The sequence below is a fragment of the Bemisia tabaci genome, chromosome 4 (assembly GCF_918797505.1).
Source record: "Bemisia tabaci chromosome 4, PGI_BMITA_v3".
Lineage (NCBI taxonomy): Eukaryota > Metazoa > Arthropoda > Insecta > Hemiptera > Aleyrodidae > Bemisia > Bemisia tabaci.
The window spans coordinates 32,286,584-32,305,568 of record NC_092796.1 but is presented as its reverse complement, the minus strand read 5'-3'; the positions used below and the strand labels follow the sequence as shown (position 1 = coordinate 32,305,568).

The following is an 18,985-nucleotide window of genomic DNA, read 5'->3' as shown; positions in this document are numbered from 1 at the left end:
GTAGCTACTTTTGACAAAAGCCGGATAGATACGCACACATCATTTCTTTCTACCAGTCAAAATAACTGTGTTACTCACAGAATGTAAAAAATTCAGCAATTGCAAACACAATGCATAAGGGAGTAATTTTTTCATACTAAATGTCTCTGATTAATAGCGGTAACTCCTTCAAAACACCAAAAAAAAAAAATAAATAAATAAATAAAAAAAATTCAACTTAAAACCTTCAACTCACCGATTCATTTCAATTTCTTGACACAACAAAACGTTATGACCCATAATTGGGCAAAATTACCGACCAAAAGAAGCAGTCGATAGATAAAAATAAATGATTTACAACAAAAAGAAAACAATAATGCAATCTACATAAACTTTAAACGTACATAAAAGTCAAAATAGGGGAGGCTGCAATATTGCAGAGAACTTAAATAAAACTTTAGCGACATCAAAAACTACCCATTTATTGAAATTGGGTCGAAAAATCAGATATTGAGATTTTAACTGAAAACTCTTTCTAGAGCCCGAAAGAGTAAGTTGCAAGAGGTCTAGTTAATTTTTGCACCCCTGGCAGGCATATGTTGCATCATGATCCGGTGATTTAGTAACCTGAACGGGGCAGATTAGCGTTTAATACAGCTTTTCCGTGACTTTATTTATTTCTACTGCTACCTTCAAATCGCCTTAACTCTAGATGAGTTTGATAGGGGTCAAAAGCAGTAAAATATTTGTATAAAACTCCTCTGTGCTCTTGTGTTGATAACTTATTCTTCTTTTTTCAAAGTGACAATGACTTGATTCAGAGTTTCTGTGAACTAATGTCTCTTTCCTGTGTACTGTTACGAATCGACAAAATGACTAATATATACTAACATAGAAAAAAACCTACATACAAATTATGCTGAGAAGACATTGCTGAGAAAATTATTACTGAGAATATGTTGTAGTGGATATTTCATGAGGTTTTGAGTCTATAATGATTACACAGAACATTCACATGAGAGGTGAAATAATAAATGCATCACTTGGTTAAGATTACTATCATTACAACACTGGCTAAAACATGTTCTGTGTAAAAACAAGATAGTAATTGAGTCGACGTACACAAAAACGTCCGTTGTCTAATACAGGGTTTCATAATTGCAGTGAGTTTCTTTTGTCACACGACACTGATGAAGAGGATTGATCTCTTTTGTAACCGTTTAATTACACTTAGGGGATTTTTTATAATATTGTTCTTCATTCCTAAAGTCTTAAACCATCTTGTGTCATTAAGTTACAACGAAATTATCCCTTCAAATTCTAAAACACTGTCTTGGACATCGGACGTTTTCGCATACGTTGATTCAATTGCAACGCATTTGGAAAATAAAACAAATTACACAATTGTCATTTTACATGCCAGAGCTCTGCAAAAGAGTGCTGTGATGGCAATGGTTTTATTTCAAACGCAGAATGACAAAGAAACGATATTTTTACCACTCGATTCTTCATGAACCTTTTAAAATACACTTGGAGGGGCATTGTTTCTCGGGCAACCATGTTCTGAGGACAGAACTTCAGATTAACAAGAAGTTAAGCATGGTACATACAATAAATTATAACACAAACATAACATACATTTGATTACTATACAATGCAGTTATCACAGAAGTTATCAGTCAAATATGTGATTTTTCTAACAGTAGTATTTATACTAATGGCAACCCTAAAGAATAAAAAAAAATGAGTGCTAGTAGGTCAAGATTTATGAAATAAGATAAATTTTAACTTTCTTCGTTTCAGACTGAAATAATGACTTTTAAACAAACCTTCAGAGAGCAGCAATTTTTCGTATTTCATGTGAACCAAATTATGCTACATAGAACCACAATTTAACTGTGCTACGGAAAACCGCCATACAAACTTACAGGTGTTCCCAAATTTTCTATTATAAAATACAAATTTATTTGGAGGAACGTAAACATTTTTCTTCCAATTTTTCAGTCCACCTTGTTCGCAATTTTAAATCTAAAAAAAATATGCATGACTCTCTTCTCAAATAAAGTTTTATCAAGGGAAATTTGGTATCTTTCGAAAGTTCATACAGCGTTTTTCCTCAGCACGGTAGAATTCCTACCTCATTTTAGAAACAACATTGGTGCCATTGGTTCCCTATAAACTTTTGTGCTGTTACAAAAAAGTAAAAAATGGTGGCTTCCTGTTGTAAAATGATGATCTTGTAAGTGGGTAAGAGTAGTTTTTAAATGGCTATTGAACTTTATTCTTGCATTTTTTTCGGAAAAAGGATTTTTTGTGTGTTCTGATTCAGGAATAAACAAAGATCTTTTGAAACGTTTCCACTGTGAGATATACTTGAAGAAGTTCATTCTGTGCACGTTGCAAGAGAGAAATAATCTCCTATGGTTGCTCATACTTAATACCCTTTTGAGTGACGAGGTAAAATATTGAGGTGAATTAACTAAGGCATAGCATGTATTAGCCGGATAAAACAAGTAAAGAAAAAATTCATCTACAGCTAGAAAAATAAAATGGTCCATATCTCGGGAAAAATAGGAGAAAAGAAAAAAAGAATAGTTCGAAAGGTGGTTGTTACATGTATTCAATGATCATCATGAGTGAATCACCTGAGGGCCAGTCTGAGAAAGGTTGAACTAAAGCAAAACTCGAAGGGGGGAAAAATTAGTTACATCTTCATAAAAAATTGTTCTTTCATAAAATTAGAGATTTCTTCACAAGTATCATTTCCATACACATTTCTTAAAAGGATGAACTACTTCAGATTTTAATGAACTTGTTTACGTGATCAGTAGCTTTTTATTAATCTTCCTCTTCCTCTTCTTCTCTTCCTCAAGTATGCTTCCCACTTTCACAATTCTGAACTCTGGTGGATAATTATGGACCTTGGCCAAATGTTCTCTGAAAGTGCTTTCCACTGTGAACTGAGAATCACACGCACAACAGAAAAGTCCACTGTCACTTATTTCATGCCTCCTCAGGTGTCGTTGCAACTTGTGATTGGAAACAACAGCTAAACGACAAAAGAAGCACTTAAAAGGTTTCCCACTGTGGAGCATGGTATGGGTTAGAAGACTCGATTTCTGCGAGAACGTCTTATTACAAAAAGAGCAAGCGAACGGCCTTTCACCGCTGTGTAGCCTTTCATGCTGTTTCAAGATGGCTTTGGTAGTGAATTTTTTATGACAGGTATCACATTCGAAAGGTCTTTCATCAAAGTGTGAGCGATGATGGCGAATTAGATGACTTTTCCGCGAAAACTCTTTGAGGCAATGACTACACATGTAATATTTTTCCGATGGGGCGACACAGCTTCTATTCGCAGAACAACATGAATTTTGATGACTTAAATGGCACGTATCACTGATGGCACGTACTCCAATTGGTCCTTCAGGATTCGAGTTCATGCACTGTTTTCTCATTTCACAAGTTTTAGTATCTGAGACAGATGCAATGGAGCTATTCCGTTCTATTCCTTTACTCTTGAGACAAGTGCAACGAGAGTTATCTGTTTCCTCGTCAGAGACTGGGTCAGTTTCTTCAGTTGTGATCATCGAGGAAGGAACTAAATCAGTGCAACTTGATTCAATAAGACTTTTTCCTTTGAAGGCAATTTTGGAGCGGGGCTCATTTGATTTGCAATGAGAATCTCCATTTCTGAAAGGAACGCTGGATGTTTGGTTGCTGATTTCGGAACGATCACTCAACTGCTCGTCTAGTTTGTTGTTATCCATTCTGGTAGACTCCATTTCGATACAGGAGTTTCCATCATTTCTGAAAGCAGGATTTTTCATTTTCATCTTCTGCTCTAGAGCCACTGGTTTCAAAGGCGGTTTATTTTTTCTCGGGGTTTTGCTTTTCCGTTTCATGGAACCAGCCTTGTGAGTTGTGATATTTTCTTGAGCCGAACTGTCGGTTTTCCCGTTGTCCGGAATTTTGATAGGTTTCAAAACTTTAAGAGGATAAGTACCAGTGTCAATTTCCACAATCCCCCACACGACACCATTTGAATCAACAAACTGAGGAGAACGTGATGTCGTTGAAGGTTTTCCAATACTGAGTTCGCGATTAGTTTTCAAAGCTGCACCTTCAGCAACATCAAATTTTTCAGCACATTTTTCACTCGTTTTGAGCAGACTGATTCCAGTCGTGGAGCTTTGAGAATCGGAACATGGTTTATTTTCATCAGGCGCTTTTATTTCATCATGGTTGTTGGAAGGGATCTCTGCTGCTTCATGAGCCTCATCGCCTGGTGATATCTCATTAATTTTGTTGGTTGAAGATGGCGGATCAGTTTTTAAGTTTCGCAGCAGCTCATGTTTACTATTTAAACGCACGTACTTATTGACAACTCGGAGTGCGTTGTCCTTTTGTGGGGTTTTGGAGACACTGTCCGATAAAGACCCATTACTTATTGCTTTGGTAAGATTGATTGGATCTCCGCCCTGAGGACTTTTAACTAAAGTTTGATTCTTATGAATTTTTTCAATTGGACTGGGCATTTCACTGGCATATTCAACTGACTGAATGCCATCACAACAACTTGCCATTTTTGAACTTTCTTCTCTCTGCGTGGAGAGATTCTTTCCAATCCTTATCACTTCTACTTCAGTGGAGACCTGAGACAGTAGTCTGTTGTCCTCAATATCATCAGCTGCACCTGGCAGCTGTGGATCTGAACCACTCCTGGACTTCGATCCCTTTCCTGAGCTGTCTGAAAGACAATGCTCAAAATCATCCCCCGATCTGCTGTTACAATAAATATGATCCGACTGCAGAGAGTTAATCCAAGCACCCTCTGATGTCTGAAGGTCACGGTGTGAAGCATGAGGCTGGCTGCAAAGATTCAAGGTGCCACACTGTTCACGAACAGAGTTGTGATTACTTGCTTCAACTAAGCTGCTAGAAATTCCACTGGATGATTCCGACACACTAGTTGCAACGGAATTAGGAGTTGAATCACATCTTGGAGACACTTTGAAAGTCATTTTGGTTTTGACTGGAATTGACTTTGGTTTCTTTTTTATTCTTTCAAAAACCCTTGAGTATAACTTACTTACGGAGGTTGAGAGTCTTGATCCACCTTCATCTGAAAACTTTCTCTTCGAGCTCGGCACAGTGGTTCCCTCAGGGCTCCTAGCTTTTGCCTCAGCCCATGCGGAGGTTTTCAAGAGATTGGACAGGTTTAGTTCTGTAGCAACTTCTGGCAATGCATCCTAGGTAATAATTGGAAACGATTAAATTTAAAAAAAAAAAAAAAATGAGAAACAGTCAGTTGTAAAAGTCAATTTTAAAATATTAAAAAAAAGTAAGACCAGACCAATCAAAACATCTGATGATAAACTGGGTATGTCGTATGTCCATGATGAAATGGTTAATCCTGAAACAATTCACCTGGCTCATTGACACGTCATTCCACTTATAAACCAACACTCGATTCCACTGTTGGATTGACAGTTAATTTCACTGGCCCATTGGCTGACAATACATAAAGCTGGATAATTGACAGACGATTTGACTAGTTAATCGATAGAAAAATCGACCCGTCGATCGACAGGCAACTCGACCGGTTGATCGACAGGCAACTTAACCGGTTGATCGACAGACAATTTGATAGAAAATTGGACTGGTTAATCGACAATAATTTGACTGGTCACTTGACCAGCGTAAATTTCTGCTGATGGACAAGTTGAAGCTACTATCGATCAAACAATCATAAAGTATTTGATGAAATATTTTTAGATTCAGAATTCTGCTTAATTTCTTCAATAAATTATTACTGGAAATTCTTCGAGTAAGTGAAAATTCTGTGTAAGCCTAGAAATATTGATGCGTAAACAAATTTTTCTTGGAGAAGGAGCATTCGCCTTCAACCTTCATTTCAACTCCATTGTTCCTAGGGAAACCGGTGTACTTGTAAGGAAATGAGGGTTAATTTTTTACCTTTCAAACAGAAAATATGTCTTGTAGTGTACTGATTGTTTTCTGATGGTCAATTCTCTTCAATTAAGAAGAAAGAGCAGAGATTTTGAAAAGCTGCAAAAGAGATACAATACTGCCCTTGAAATGAAAAAAGTAACATTTTCTAATGGTTTCAAAGGAATTCTAAAGTTTATCCTTTCAGAACCAATATTGAGAGAAAGAGGCTTGAACTGAAGAAAGGGGGTAAAAGAAAAGATCCGGTGGGGGGGAGGGGGGGGGGAGAAAAAAACTTGGGGCAAAGAATTAAAAAGAGGAAAAAATACTTGCCTTTGCTGAAATAGGCCCAGAGCTTATAAGTTTTTCTATGAGTGGTGACAACATGGGCTCGAAAATACAATCATCTTTCGTTACAGGTTCTTCTGCAGAAAACTTGTCAGGTACGATAAAATTGGTTGATAGCTTAGAATCATATGTATCTTTCTTTGTAGAATCGCCATCTTTTCGTCCAGGATCGGCAGGCTGATGGGTGGAACTGTTAGGCTCATCGGACACTTTGAGTCGTCCCAATCCCAAATTGCTACAAAACGAAATTTGTTCCTCATTGGCAGATTTTGGCTCACACGAATTTGTGGCAGAAATTTCTGAGCCATTTTCTTTTGGAATACTGCTGAGTTCTTTCAGACTTGTAGAACTTTGAGCTGAATTTTTCTTACTGCCTGATAACAAAAAAATAATAGAAAAAACTTATGATTGGAACATAAACAAGTAGCAAAAGCTACCTGCTGAGGGGGCGCCGCCCCCCAGGACCCCCCTTTCAAATTATATATGTGAGACTTTGAGTATCATAGAAGTCGTGCGGCGACATGCCGAATGAAATGCCACAATTAAAATTATTGGATCAGATGATGAGCTGATAAAAGCCTTACCTAGTAATTTGGGAACATTTCTGACACAGTTTGGTTGCTTTAACTATCACTTTGATTTGCGAAATTCAAATCGTTTTCACTTCGTATGTAGTTAAATTTGATTTTGACTGACTTAGTTTCTGATGGATTCAAACTCATAATATACATTTAGGTTCCAGGGAAAGAAAAATGCAGATGAGCTACACTTCACATGAATATAGATTGATTAAAAATAAATAATCCGAAGAAGTGATGGAATAAATGATAATTGTTTACTAAAGTAAATACTATACCTAGGATTCATAGGAATTTTAAATAAAATCCCACCCATCACTAAAATAACCCATATGTATATACTCGTGGTGCCTGCTCTCGGCTCGATTTCGCCGAATGGAATTCTTTATCATCGCGGTTGTCCTTGTTGCGTGCAGGAGGAAATGAAGGCGCGCTCGCAGTAGCAAGAAGCAGACGCGCCAGGTTGCTTGCGACGCGTGAATGTAGCTTACCTCCACAGATTAACAAACCGTCGAGCAGCCACGCGAAAAGTCCTATACCTACATAGAGAAAAAAAGGAGGTATTTGCATCTTGAGGTTTGTTTACCCTGTGACGTAGGTCTGTACAACCTGGCCAGCGAAATCCGAAATTCGAACTATGAAAAATTGACCATAATTTCCGATTTTCCGAGGTGTAACATACACAACTCAGCAGGAGAAAGAAAGAAAAATCGATTCGATATTTCTGGAGATAAATGTATGGATACGGACGATATATCAACGTTGAAATATCGATACAATATTTTGGTCTAAAATATCGATAGTCTGGTGGCGCGGAGCGTCTTTGGGAGGGGAGGGGGGGGGGGGGGGGGGTTGGGCGCGTAGACGATAGAATATCGCACCCGAACTGAGCCTTAAGGCTCGAAACGCTGATCAATGTTCCCACAAAAATGACGCGGCGCAACGGCTGCAGCCACGCCGGAGCGTGACTGTAAGAGGAGGAAGGGGGGAGGGAGGGCCCCCTTCGGCCCTGAGCAGACCGACGAAAGTAATAAAAAGCGAGAGTAATAAAAACAAAAAACTCAAGTTTACACGTGCAGAGCTCGAGGCATTGGAGCCAAATTGGTCTGTTTGTTATTTAGGGATAGTGTCCTAGCCTAAGTTTATTTAAAAAAACAATTAAATAAGAGGAAGGATTTCAACCCTGAAAAATGTCTCCGGGACCACGACAGACTGTGACCCCTCAACGGCTGTCGTCGTCGTCGTGTCGTGAGATCGTCAGTTTGGTGAGCACGGTTACAGAGATGGACCATTTTTTTTAGGGAGCAAACAAATCAAAATTTTGAGCCTTAAGTTGGTCGCAACCATATCGGAAGTCGTTACAGTGACATTTTTGTGCAACATGCTTCTGTGGAAAGTGCAATACTTAATGAATACTTTTGACAAATCGTGTTTTTTCCGGTTTGCGCTTCAAACGTGATTTATTTGTGGAGTGTAATACGTTCCTTTTTGAATTGAAAAACTCGTCAGATGCATTAGATAATCGAGTACAGCATCTCTCTCTCATTTCTTAACGCAGGGGGCGGCAAATTTTGCATTTTTTTAAAATGTAGGTTTAAAAAAAATCGGATTCAGAAAAAAAAAATTACAAACGAGAAAGCGTCTTTCGGTGACACAAGAGACAGCACCTTTAATTAGTCGAGTTAAGAGAGAAACTAAACACGCAATTTGGCATGGAGCGGTGCAGCAGTGATGATGAGGACTTGAGATAGAAGAGAGAAGCCCTCAGCGCGGCGCACGGTGAATCGAGTCAATGAGAGAGGTCGGAAAAAATTTGGGAACTAAAAACGCTCATAACTCCGTTTATACAAGAATCTAATGTTCTGCAAGCTGTTCACTGGTTTTCTCGTGATATTTTCTTCCGTATCACCCCTTGAACTTTAAAATGTAACGAAATAAACATCACATTTGCAGTTCTTGTCAAAATTTCATGTCCGACCCCTCTAATTGACTCAAATCCACTGTGCGGCGGTCGGCGTTAAACGCATAGCGCTACAAGACTGTAGGAATACTTCACGCATTGCGCCAAACACAGTGCGGTCAGCGCGGCGCGGCGGCGGAAGTTAAAATTATTAAACCACATTTATGTTTGTTCTTGCATAATTTTTACCTTCATTTCTTACAAATGGAAGGCCTTGTTCACACATATGTAGATAGGTTTACGGAACTTAACTTTCACGCAAAGTTCCGTGCGAACTTTTGCTAGTAGTGAGGGGCATAGTGTCCTTTCTTTTTATTTTTCTTGTTTTGCCGGTTGAAAATGCGGGTGTGATCCCTGCGAAACGTCCCGGGTGGTTCTTATTATATTTTATGTGTTTCTTTTATTATTTGCGTCCTTAGTCCCGTTTTAAGTTGTTTCTCTGTTACTGTTTGGGCCGATTAAGTTGTTTTTTATTGATGTTTCGAAACGAATGAGAAGGGGGCGGCAAAATACAGGTGGCCCATAGGCAGCAAGTAGGTAAATCCCGTAAATCCGGCCCATGGGCGGCAAGTAGGTGAATCCGGCCCTGTTTTTTTAAATGAATTTTGAGTCAAATTTACGTGAGAAATTGATTTACCAAGATTATTTTTCTTAATTAAAATTAACTTTCTTTTTAATACAGTTTTTACGTAAATACATTTGTTCGTAATTTCCAATACTTTTTACGAAATTTTTATGTTAATTTAATTGTTATGTAAATTTGACTTCCTTTTCCGACTTTTTTCTTTTTTCGCGTTTTTCTGTGACTTTTAACAATTTTAGACTTTCTTTCCTTACTCTAGTAAGGATCTAGTCGTCAGAATCTATCCTGAACGACAACTTACATTCATGGAAAATAAAGCTTTAAATGTTTCTGACCATTTTTTACCATCCAAACTCACTAGAACACATTGTACAGGTATATGAAAAATTTGAAGAGCATCGCTGTCAAAAGCTAAGTTCTCCTTCAATTTAGCTCTTTTTGTATGGTCTACAGGTAAGGACAAAACTAACTGTTTTTGCTAAATGCGTACTGTTTTTATTCATAAAATTTGAAAGTCTCAATGAAAGCAAAGCTATGTCCAATCACAGCTAGGTATTTTTATTTTGAGACTGCACATCCCAACTTCTCCCACTTTTTCAGCCGAACTATTTTTTTTTTTGGGCTAGATTTTGGTTGGTGCAGTAATGCTGATGGTTATTTTTACGAGGGCTGTCCCAAAAGAAACCGGACTTTTGTCATAGAAGGCGAACCGAGCGTCGTAATGAAGTTTTCTTGGGCTTGTTTGAAAGCTGATAAGCTACTGAAGATGCTTGTTTTTACAGAATGCAAACATTGGTCTTGGTAAGGAAACTACACGCTTTGGAATAAAGGAAAGTCAAACTCGAGTTGCGATTTTTGTCTTTATTTCAAGAAAAAATTAGATACAACTTTAAAAAAAACCCAGGTTTTAAGTTAAAAACTTCGTTGCAATCTTATTCAAATGCTTAAAAATAAGGAAATCAACATTTTAAGCAGCTTACCAAGTCATCACCTATCCCCTTCAAAATACTCGCCAGCTTTGTCGATGCATTTTTGCCACCGTTTCTTCAATTGGGAGAAACACTGTTGGAAATCCTCAGGTTTGAATGATCGCAATTCCTTCAAGGTGTTCTCTTGAATTTCCGGAATGGTTTGAAAACGTCGACCTTTCAAGGTAGATTTAAGTCGTGAAGAAAAAATCACACGGAGCCAGGTCAGGTGAATAGAGGGGATGAGGGAGGACACTCATGGCATTCTTTGCACAAAATTCGCGAATTTGGAGGGATGCTTGGGCAGGTGCGTTATCGTGATGCAGAAACCAGGAATTCTCTCTCCAAAGCTCGGGCCTTTTTCTGCGGACATATTCGCGTAATCGTCTCAGAACACCATTGTAATATTCTCGGTTGACGGTTTCACCTTGAAGGAATTGCGATCATTCAAACCTGCGGATTTTCAACAGTGTTTCTCCCGATTGAAGAAACGGTGGCAAAAATGCATCGACAAAGCTGGCGAATATTTTGAAGGGGATAGGTGATGACTTGGTAAGCTGCTTAAAATGTTGATTTCCTTATTTTTAAGCACTTGAATAAGAGAGCAACGAAGTTTTTAACTTAAAACCTGGTTTTTTTTTTTTAAGTTGTATCTAAATTTTCTTGAAATAAAGACAAAAATCCAAACTCGCGTTTGACTTTCCTTTATTCCAAAGCGTGTAGTTTCCTTACCAAGACCAATGTTTGCATTCTGTAAAAACAAGCATCTTCAGTAGCTTATCAGCTGTCAAACAAGCCCAAGAAAACTTCATTACGACGCTCTGTTCGCCTTCTATGACAAAAGTCCGGTTTTTTTGGGACAGCCCTCGTAGAAGACTATGATGGTGAAACCTAAATTTTCCAATGATATTTATCAGCATAGTAAACTCAACCACGACTTCAATCATAAATAATTCCATTTAGCGAAAATCAAGCTGAAAGGCACAAGTAAGGGTTCATGAAAGTTGAAGTCATAGCTCAACATTATAGGGTAGGTTCAAGTAACTTTTAACGTGTTTTAGACTTTTTTTCTTACCGTAGACCCTGAAAAACCACTTAAATTCAAGGAAAATAAAGCCTTAAATGTTCATACCCATTTTTAAATGTCAGAACTCACTAGACCACATTATATTCATGATAAATTTGAAGAATATCGCTGTGAAAAGTTGAGTTTTCCGTAGATTTAGCACTTTCCGTATGGTCTGTAAGGTATGACAAAAGGCTAATTAAATTGAAGGAGAACTCAACTTTTGACAGCGATATTCTTTAAATTCATCATGAATATAATGTGGTCAAGTGAGTTCCGACAGTTAAAAGATGGTTTAAAAATTGAAAACTTTCAGTTCGATGAATTGAAGTTGTCCCTTAGGGTCCATTAGCGCTAAGGAAAAAAATTTTTTTGAACCAACCCTATAATATTCTCCCACAGGATTCACTTTCAGACAGTAATAATTAATCAACATAAACATCAACCATTACTGATAAATCATCAAAGATCCTATTGGGCGAAATTCAGCAAAAAAGCACCAGTTTGGAGTCTTGACATTTTGGCCACCATTGGTTGCTTATTTACGCTATTAAACTGTGACTCGATGATAAAGAATGCCATAGGGCGACATTCAGCCGAAAGGCACCTGTGTGGGTTCTTTACATTATGGTCACAGTTGATTGCTAAAGCTACCAAACCATGGCTAAATGATCAGAAATTCCATTTGGCGACACATGTTAACACTCTTTGAACATCTGAGGTATGAGTTCTGGAAATTTTGGCTATACTTGGTTGCTAAACGCTACTTAACAGTAAATGTTCAACAGTGACTTGATGATAAAGAATGCCATAGGGCGACATTCCGCCGAAAGGCACCTGTGTGGGTTCTTTACATTATGGTCACAGTTGATTGCTAAAAGCTACCAAACCATGGCTAAATGATCAGAAATTCCATTTGGCGACACATGTTAACACTCTTTGAACATCTGAGGTATGAGTTCTGGAAATTTTGGCTATACTTGGTTGCTAAACGCTACTTAACAGTAAATGTTCAACAGTGACTTGATGATAAAGAATGCCATAGGGCGACATTCCGCCGAAAGGCACCTGTGTGGGTTCTTTACATTATAGTCACAGTTGATTGCTAAAAGCTACCAAACCATGGCTAAATGATCAGAAATTCCATTTGGCGACACATGTTAACACTCTTTGAACATCTGAGGTATGAGTTCTGGAAATTTTGGCTATACTTGGTTGCTAAACGCTACTTAACAGTAAATGTTCAACAGTGACTTGATGATAAAGAATGCCATAGGGCGACATTCCGCCGAAAGGCACCTGTGTGGGTTCTTTACATTATGTCACAGTTGATTGCTAAACGCTACCAAACCATGGCTAAATGATCAGAAATTCCATTTGGCGACACATGTTAACACTCTTTGAACATCTGAGGTATGAGTTCTGGAAATTTTGGCTATACTTGGTTGCTGAACGCCATTGAACAGCGAATGTTCAACGGTGACTTGATGATAAGAATGCCATAGGGCGACATTCCGCCGAAAGGCACCTGTGTGGGTTCTTTACATTATGGTCACAGTTGATTGCTAAACGCTACCAAACCATAGCTAAATGATCAGAAATTCCATTTGGCGACACAAGTTAACACTCTTTGAACATCTGAGGTATGAGTTCTGAAAATTTTGGCTATACTTGGTTGCTGAACGCCATTGAACAGCGAATGTTCAACGGTGACTTGATGATAAAGAATGCCATAGGGCGACATTCCGCCGAAAGGCACCTGTGTGGGTTCTTTACATTATGGTCACAGTTGATTGCTAAACGCTACCAAACCATGGCTAAATGATCAGAAATTCTATTTGGCATAATGGAGATGTTGCATGTGTGAGGAATTTGCGATTTGACTGTTGAATCTTGTGTAAAAAGTCACGAGAAACACGATGGTGCCACTGGTTTTCTCTGAAATCATCTCCCAAGCTCAAAAAAAAGCACTCAAGTTGAGGCCAAAATGGAGGGAATATCCCACCCTACCCTGAGAGTCAAAGCTAGATCAAGACCTATTCTCCATGCAAATATAGGGAGCTAATACTTTGACAGGGCTACCAATTTATCTGGGGACTCCAAAACTGAATACACGGCAACCCTGCTAATGTATTTGCTCCCTATCTTTGCATGGAGAGTTTGTCTTCATGTAGACGTGGACTCTCAGGGTAGGGTGGGATATCCCCTCCATTTTGGCCTCAACTTGAGAGGTTTTTTTGAGCATGGAAGATGATTTCAGAGAAAACCAGTGGCACCATTGTGTTCCTCCGCGAACTTTTATACAAGAATCAACAGTCAAATTGCAAATTCCTCGCACATGTAACATCTCCATTGGGCCAAAATGCACCGATATCACAATACCTCATATGTTACTGGGTTCCTCGAAAATTCTCCTCTTGGACTTAGCCTAAAAGTGTGGACACTTTTTAGCCTCCGGCGAAACTAGAGTCTATACGGCTTCGCCGCACGACTAAAAAAGCAAGAAAACAACCTATTCATAAGAGAAACAACAGAATTGCTGTTGTGAATCAAAACTTATATCAAAAAGTCAAAAATTGGTGTTAAAGAGGTCCAAATTTTCAGGTATAGGGAGGCAGGGTCATAATTGAAATATAGTCCTCGATCATTTTGTTATTGACTATTGCATATGGAAACTCAAGTTCTGCCCACCAATGAGGATGAATAGGAGTTTTTTAAGCTGGGAACTAAAATTATACAGCTCAAGTTAAGAGAGACACATTAAGTTAAGAATATGGTGGAATCTGGATTTGCAGTGAGGAGGGGGCTTGTGGAGTTTTTGATATAATGCCCCCTCTTCCTGCACATAATCTTGTTCTCGCTTGTGACACCAAAATAATGGATGAATTACATGTGAGAGATTAAAAAAAAAAAGTGATTCCCAGTCAAACATATAGACTTCCAGTTTATAATGCTAAATATGATTCTCCTTAGAACATAGAGTTGAAATAACATTTGCAGAACTATTTATGATGTGACGAGCATTTGATCTGAATTGTTATTGAAGCTGACACAGAACTTATCTGTGTTTTCCTCAAAGTCAGGATTGATTTTAAAATGCCCTAAAAGGGTCTATTAACAGTGTTGATGGGAGTTCTTTCCGCATAATGCTGTCAAACGATGTGAAGTGAACACCTCTAATTTGAGGTATATTTATCTTATTATTTTCTTTTCCGCCTTAGGTTAAAAGAAAAAAAAACTTAATTACCTTCAAGCTCAATGCGATTTTCAGTCAGCAAATTCAACTGACTTGAGGAATGGTGAACCTTGCATGAACTAGATGAAGTCAGGTTTAAGTTTGAGCTGATACTTTCTGAGTCATTCTTTCCATCTGAAGATGACAATTCAGTGGGCTGTGTTTGACTATCGATAATGATTTTATCATCAACTTCAGGAGTGTTGTTACAGACAAAAGTACCTCCGTCACTTTCTAAGGAGCCACTAGAAGTGGTTGAGATGCTTGCTTTTGGGGCCAATAATTTTGATAGTTCCAAGATACATAGCGACAGATCAGCCTTGGTATGATGTCTGGAGAGATGGTTGTAATAACTGGCAACATAAGTGAGATCCTTTTGGCAGATATGACAGGTAAGCTTTCGATTCCTTGATATTACTTCATAATTGTTCAACCGTGGGGTTGTGAACGGTCTTATCATCTTGGTATCTACTTCCATGTTGATAATGTCTTGCTTGAGGGCTGAATTTTCAGGAGTAAATCATATCTGAAATGAAATGAAAAAAAAAACAAAAATATATAAAAAATAAAAAGCAGTAGAAAAGAGAAAAATTACCACATAGTTTCAAAAACTTGAAGACAATTATTAGACTGGTGAATGAAAATGGAGGCCATGAACACTTGAATCAGTGAGTTCGAAAACACACCAACTCGGAAAAAAAATTGTTCAAGAAACACCTAAAACTGCGCAGCAGGCAAAGAAGTTACTTTAAGAAAAACCTTTTTGGTGCCAAAGGACAAGTACTTAGAGACTTTGTAAAGCACCAAGTTGAAATCGATACACCATGTTTGATGACAGAGAATTAAGTAAGCGTTCAAAAATTTCTGAGTTGGTGTGTTTTCGTACTCACCGGCTTTCAGATACTGATTTTTCATGGTCTGCCCTGAAAAATTTATATTTTTCGACCTGAATAACGCTTGCAACGTCGCAAACTTCTTGTCATGCTTGATGTTTTAAACGGAAAACTACTCAACGGCAATTCTTTAAAACTGCCATGATTTTTCTTCTCTGCGCAAAGAAATTTCTGCCTAAATTTCAAGGAATGATGTTAATTTAGTCTCCTAGAAAACAAATAACATAGAGGCGGAGATTTTCAGACACCGCAGATGAGTTACGTGATTGGCGACTTACACTGTTGACATGCTCTGGCACTGTGATAAGACTATAAAGGATCAGAGCAATAGAGACAGACTCTGTTACCATTAACACTTCATGCCAGCCTATGGCTTTGGTTGACACATGTCTTCGTTTGCTTAACAAAAGTGTGTTAGCCATTTTATTTCCCTTTCCCAAAACTAAATGCAAACAGAAACATATTGGATCTTCTATCTTACTCTGGAAGCTATATTCTTATGAATAACAATTGTCTTCGCTCAAGTGAAGAAGTTCCGTTTGCATTCTTGTAGATTAAGTACACTAATCCTTAGTAAGAATATTTCATGAGACTAATTACGATGGTACAACTGCAGAGTGATACAATCCAAAGCATGTTGGATAAAATACTTAGCAAGGGTCTCATGATTGAAGCTTTGAGAACATGTGGGGATCAGCACAGCCACAAAATGGAACAAAATGATTGTGTACTGACCTGTAGGGATTTCATGAGGTGTGTATAACAAACGTAACGTCTTTAACTACAGCTTGGTGAGCTTGGTCTGCATTAGAATAGTCAAATGGGACCAACGAGGCGTGAGTCCATCGGAGAACTGATTCATGGGTGACCGCTGGCACATTGATCATGCATATAGATGACGCTACGATACTTGGGAATTTGAATGAAATTCAATTACATATCGAAAAAAGTTCTCCAAGTTGAAATGAAAACTGAGAGCACTAAAGCTGTAAACAGGAGTCAACTACAGATTACCATAACAAACACAACTTGTTAGGTTAGGATCTTTCAACCGAGGGCTCAAGGAGAGCTGCAGGAGGCTTTGATAGGAATTCTTGCTGAATGCTTACACTTTTTCGTACTAAAATTACTTAAAAATGTCATTGTTTTTAGGTAGAAATAAAAGATCTGATGATACTAACTTCAGTTCATAGTTGACAGTGTCACTGCACTCACTATCTATCATGATAAACATGAATGTAGTGTTGCCAAATTTTATAGAAAAATTATTTTCTTTAAAATTATTCTTTCTTAAAATTAATTCTTGTTTAAAATTATTTAATTTCAAGAGCAAAAACTGTGCCGCGAAGAAACATGCTGAATTAAAAAAGAGGTTACATTTTTCAACTAAAATATACGCATGACGGCATAAAACAAATTTTAAACCTTCAATTTTCTTCTGATGTGACAACAATGTTGTGGTCCAAACAGTCAAATGGCGCTGCGCTGAACGGAGGTCAAAATGGTCAAATCACACTTCCTGCGTTCAGGGCCGGATTTAGGGGGTGACAAATGTTGTAATTTTTTTCAAATGTAGGTATCAAGAAAAAAATCTGATTCAGAAAAAAACTACTAATGAGAAGAGGCGAAAAATCTCTCATTTCCGGAGAGTTTCAGTATAGTAATTTCTAATTTGTTCGTCTTTTGGTGATACAAGAGACGGCGCCTTTCATTAGTCTCGTTGAGATAGAAACCTAACACGCAATTTGGCCTGGAGCGGCGCCAGCGCGGCGCAGAGGAGCAATGATGACGAGGACTTGACATGGAAAGGAGAAGCCCTCGGCGCGCCGCGCCGGTCAGCATGAAACACATATTAGCGCCTACAAGACTCCATGAATACTTCACGCATTGCGTCAAACGTAGTGCGGTCAGCAGCGGTATGGCGTGAAACGCAAGGCGCCTACAAGACTGTAGGGATACTTCCCACATTGCGCCGAACACAGTGCGGTTGGCGCGGTGGCGGAAATTAAAATCATTAAACCACATTCATGTTTATTCTTAATGTTTTCGTTCTTTTCCTATAAATGAAAGGCCTCTGCCACACAGGGATAGGTTTACGGAACCTACCTTTTTTTACTTAACGGATTTATACATGATTGGAATAGGGGCCTGTGGCCGCTTAGCGGCCGCCAACCACTGAAAAAAACTACACATAAAAAATCGTAGAACAATCCATGTTCGAATTATTTCCATGGATAAATTGACTCAAAAGCCGATGGGTGCAAGGGGAAGAAAGCGTATTTATCTTTGATTGCGACATTATGCACCACTTCTAACGTCTAACTTTTGAACACCGTTTTTAAAAAGCTACACATTCAGTTTTTCTGAAGAGTTTCCAAGTTTTTTTTTTTTTTTTTTTTTTTTTTTAAAAAAAAAAAGAAAGGCCCACATACAGTTTTTTTTAGAGGTATCGAAATTTCCGGTATGATTTAAAGTAGAATCACAACAAATTTCGACGCGATATTTTCGCTTGGTCTGTTTTCTTTTTATTAAACCAAAATTAATTTTATGCGATTTAAATTTCAGAATAGCCGCATCGGTTGAACATCGTCCGAGTTTCTGAATCAGGGAAATTAAGATACATAATATTATCTGGAAGAAAAGACGGGTATAACTACGCACTGCATATACATCACGCCATTAAAAAACCTCAACTTCAAATGATATCCTGTAGAGACTATTGAAATATGCTGGTCAAAAAAGGCCCTATACTATTTTAAATATTAGGTTACATGAAAACATAGCAAAATCCTGTTTCAGTTGAAAGAGCTGCACAACTTTTTGTAGGATATATGCTGCAGAGAGTCATTTACCTTACAGGATAGACTATGGCACCATGCATTGCGCTTTCATTTTTGCAGATGCAACACCGACATCCATTGAACACGAATATTGTATCTCTGCACCGTTGTCAACCAGCGTTGAGGTTGAGGAGTCTTTTAATTTTGAAATTTGCTATATTTTGAATATGCTATGATGTGTCCGAATCTATAGTCATTTTGAAGAGGAGGAAGAAAATAAAACATCTTTAGTGATCTCTTAGGTGCCCTTAAAGGCGGACTTCTGAAAATCGGTATTTTGACTAGAGTTGTGTTGTGTCAGGGAATTTTTTTTTTTTATGGCTACCCCTAAAAATTCCAAACCAAATCAAATTGACCCGACTAACTCATATGGAGGTGTTACATAGGGCGGATGAGGAGGGGGGGGGGGTGAGAGAGCAGAAGTATGTTACCAAAAAGGTGAAAATTTCGAAAAGGTATTTCGTATCTTCAATAAAGTAGATACTACTTCAAAAACTAACAAAATCACTTATTTAAATGCGGATCGATTTGATCCAAGACTTCGAAAAGTTTTAGGTATCTAAGGGTATGAAAAAATAAAAAA

The 18,985-nt window shown here is 38.1% G+C and overlaps 1 protein-coding gene across 1 annotated transcript; it reads right to left on the bottom strand.

Moving 5' to 3' along the window:
* Window positions 1-467: 467 nt before the first annotated feature.
* LOC109036336 (uncharacterized) lies at window positions 468-16,803 on the bottom strand. Its single transcript, XM_019050507.2, has 4 exons — window positions 16,298-16,803; window positions 14,682-15,195; window positions 6,265-6,653; window positions 468-5,231 (listed from the first exon to the last, which is right to left on the bottom strand). Exons 2-4 carry the CDS (start codon window positions 15,145-15,147, stop codon window positions 2,796-2,798), a joined length of 3,291 nt encoding a protein of 1,096 aa, XP_018906052.2. The 5' UTR covers window positions 15,148-15,195; window positions 16,298-16,803; the 3' UTR covers window positions 468-2,795.
* Window positions 16,804-18,985: the final 2,182 nt, after the last annotated feature.